This window comes from Asparagus officinalis, unplaced genomic scaffold (assembly GCF_001876935.1).
Source record: "Asparagus officinalis unplaced genomic scaffold, Aspof.V1 AsparagusV1_Un2604, whole genome shotgun sequence".
NCBI classification, from domain to species: domain Eukaryota; kingdom Viridiplantae; phylum Streptophyta; class Magnoliopsida; order Asparagales; family Asparagaceae; genus Asparagus; species Asparagus officinalis.
Window position 1 is genome coordinate 1 of NW_017974863.1, and position 2,825 is coordinate 2,825.

Consider the following 2,825-nt stretch of genomic DNA (forward strand, 5'->3'; position numbering starts at 1 on the left):
TCGGGTCGGAGTGTTAGAATCGACCTGAGTCTGTGATAATTGCTCCTGCACCTTAGCATGTAATTTCTCATGCGATATACCAAAACAATCCGGTCAATACTAACACATTTAAAATGCATTGTTATAAAAATTAAATATACAAATTAACTGCTACTTACAGCCAGATCCCGGTTCTGCGCTTTCTTCACTTCATCAGCGTAATTTGGTCTCCAACTAGTCAGAATACGATCTGCAAAATGCCCGAGTTCTCCCCTTCCCTATTTTATTCACATATATCATTAACTCATAACACATAAATTATACTCAAATTGATAACCTAAGAGCTAATATATTATATACCTCAAGCGCCAATTGATGATAATGCTGGCTGAAGGACCTGGAGCCCCTGTGATGCTCGTAACTGCGGGGCGCATTGCGGTTCCTCCTTGCTATTTCATCTTGTTCCTGCAAAAGAATGTTAAACAGATATAATATAGAATTTCAAACAATAAACGAATATATATACTTCAATAATACCTGAGCTTCAGCCGTGTCCCAATAATCGCAAAGTGCAAAAAAATCAACTCCATCGGCGCGCTCGTCAAGATGCCAGTAACGCTCCCAATCTTCTGTTCTTTGAGTAAAATATTTTTTCTTCAGCTCTGACCGCCACCTCTTGAACGATAGATTGATTTGCGTGAAGCAGTAAGTCCAGACATAAGCGTAATCGTCAAGAAAGAAAAATCGCTTCAGCATACAATGAAAAAGATACAAATCAGTGTGTTAAACAAAATAATATAAACTATAAAATAAATGACTCACACATATATATCGCCAACAAGCCACCAGCGCATCAATCCGCTGCGACTTCCACGTCAAATATATGTTGAAGAAATCATGTCTCCTGGCTAAAGCGGCGAGGAAATTGTTGAAAGAGTTAGCAAATGGCCCGACAGGCACGCCGTTCTGCCATCGGATCACGGCCCTCCGACGAATATCTGGGACGAGGTTCTGTGGCTTGGTACTACTGCGGGCGCGCCTAGTAGGTCGCTCGGTACCTACGAAAAAATGAAATTCAGGCGAAATATAAATCAATCAATATCGATAATACAAATTAAAATATTAACATATAAACTATAAAAATCTATACACACCTTTCAATTCGAGGCATCTACGCCTTGCTTGTTCATACCTCTGCTGTGCGATAAGTCGCAAATCATGATAAGCATCCCAATCCTCCTTCACCTTGGCCGGGTCGTGGGCTCGCTGATCCGGAATAGAATCCGGCGGTAGTGGCGCAGCTTCTACAGCTGCGCTATATGGCTCATATCGGCGCTCCTCCAATACATCTGCAGCCTGAGGAGGCGACGGCGGCATCTCTGCATGCTGGGCAGGATCAACGAGTGTCTCCGCATCAGGTGGAGCATCTCCTCGTCCTGTGTCCTGTGGCGGCCCGTCATGTGTAGCAGCGATGCGGCCTGCGTAGGAAATGTGAAAAAATAATGTTAGGCTCGTATTAATAGTTTATAGAAATGTACAGATATAATAAATAAATAAAAATACCTGACGTAGAGCCATGTGCGTTGCCTCCAGAATGTCTACCAAAAACTCTCTCAAGCGCTCTCTTACGTAATCCTTTTATCATCTATACTTTGAAAACATAATGAGTACCCAACAAAACTATAATACATGACAAAAACTGATACATGATAACCAGTCAAACAGATAATATAAATGCAATACTATAATACATAACACAAACTGATACATGATAACCAGTCAAACAGATAATATAAAGGCAATACTATAATACATGACAAAAACTGATACATGATAACCAGTCAAACAGATAATATAAAGGCAATACTATAATACATGACAAAAACTGATACATGATAACCAGTCAAACAGATAATATAAAGGCAATACTATAATACATGACAAAAACTGATACATGATAACCAGTCAAACAGATAATATAAAGGCAATACTATAATACATGACAAAAACTGATACATGATAACCAGTCAAACAGATAATATAAAGGCAATACTATACTACATAACACAAACTGATACATGTCCTTATGATGATGTTGAGGCTCTACTCTGCGACCGTGTGCGGTTAGCCTGCGACCGTGTGCGTGCAGACAAAAGGACTGTCCTTATAGTTTTATCGACTCTACCGTGGACTCGTTTTTTGATTTTACGCCTTGGCTCACATATAATCGCAGGTACATCAGGGCACGCCAGTGCAATTTCATCCACCAGATTATTTTGTGTCAAGGAAAACTCAGCAACTGTTTCGTCGTCCAAGATAACATCTTCATGATCTTCGTCAGACACGGCTTCATGAATGTAGGATCTAGGCGGATTCTTAAGGACAACCCATTCGTCATTTTTCATTATATCTTTGACATAAAAGCACTGTTTTGCGTGAGCAGCTAACATGTACTTTTCAGTCTGATATATTTCCTTGTTAAGATTAACGAGTGTGTAACCGTAGTCATCCTTCGCCTTTTTCAGCTCACTCCAACGAACCTTAAACATCACATGTCTGACTTCATTATTAATCCCATAGAAAATCTCCACAATGTCTTCTACCTGACCGTAGCAATAGATTTCACCTTGTATCGGATTTAGATCTTTTGAACTAGCGTATGACAGTTGCGAGAAGGAGCAGAACACACCGCTATTTTGCGTTTGTCGTCTCTCTTCGAAACCGATGGTGTTAAACCTAAAGACGTTGATACAGTATCCTCCATAACGCTTAACCATGTTAGAAGGACCTCTGGCATATAAACATATTTTCTCAGACAGGTTAACCCCATTCGTAATACGTCGGTC

The 2,825-nt window shown here is 40.1% G+C and overlaps 1 protein-coding gene across 1 annotated transcript; it reads right to left on the minus strand.

Moving 5' to 3' along the window:
* Positions 1 to 825: 825 nt before the first annotated feature.
* On the minus strand, positions 826 to 1,696 carry LOC109828597 (the record flags this gene model as incomplete). The annotated part of the gene is made up of 3 exons (XM_020395558.1): positions 1,543 to 1,696; positions 1,134 to 1,457; positions 826 to 1,037 (listed from the first exon to the last, which is right to left on the minus strand). Coding segments are annotated over exons 1-3 (618 nt in total), but the record flags the coding sequence as incomplete, so codon positions are not given.
* Between the last annotated feature and the right edge of the window lie 1,129 nt (positions 1,697 to 2,825).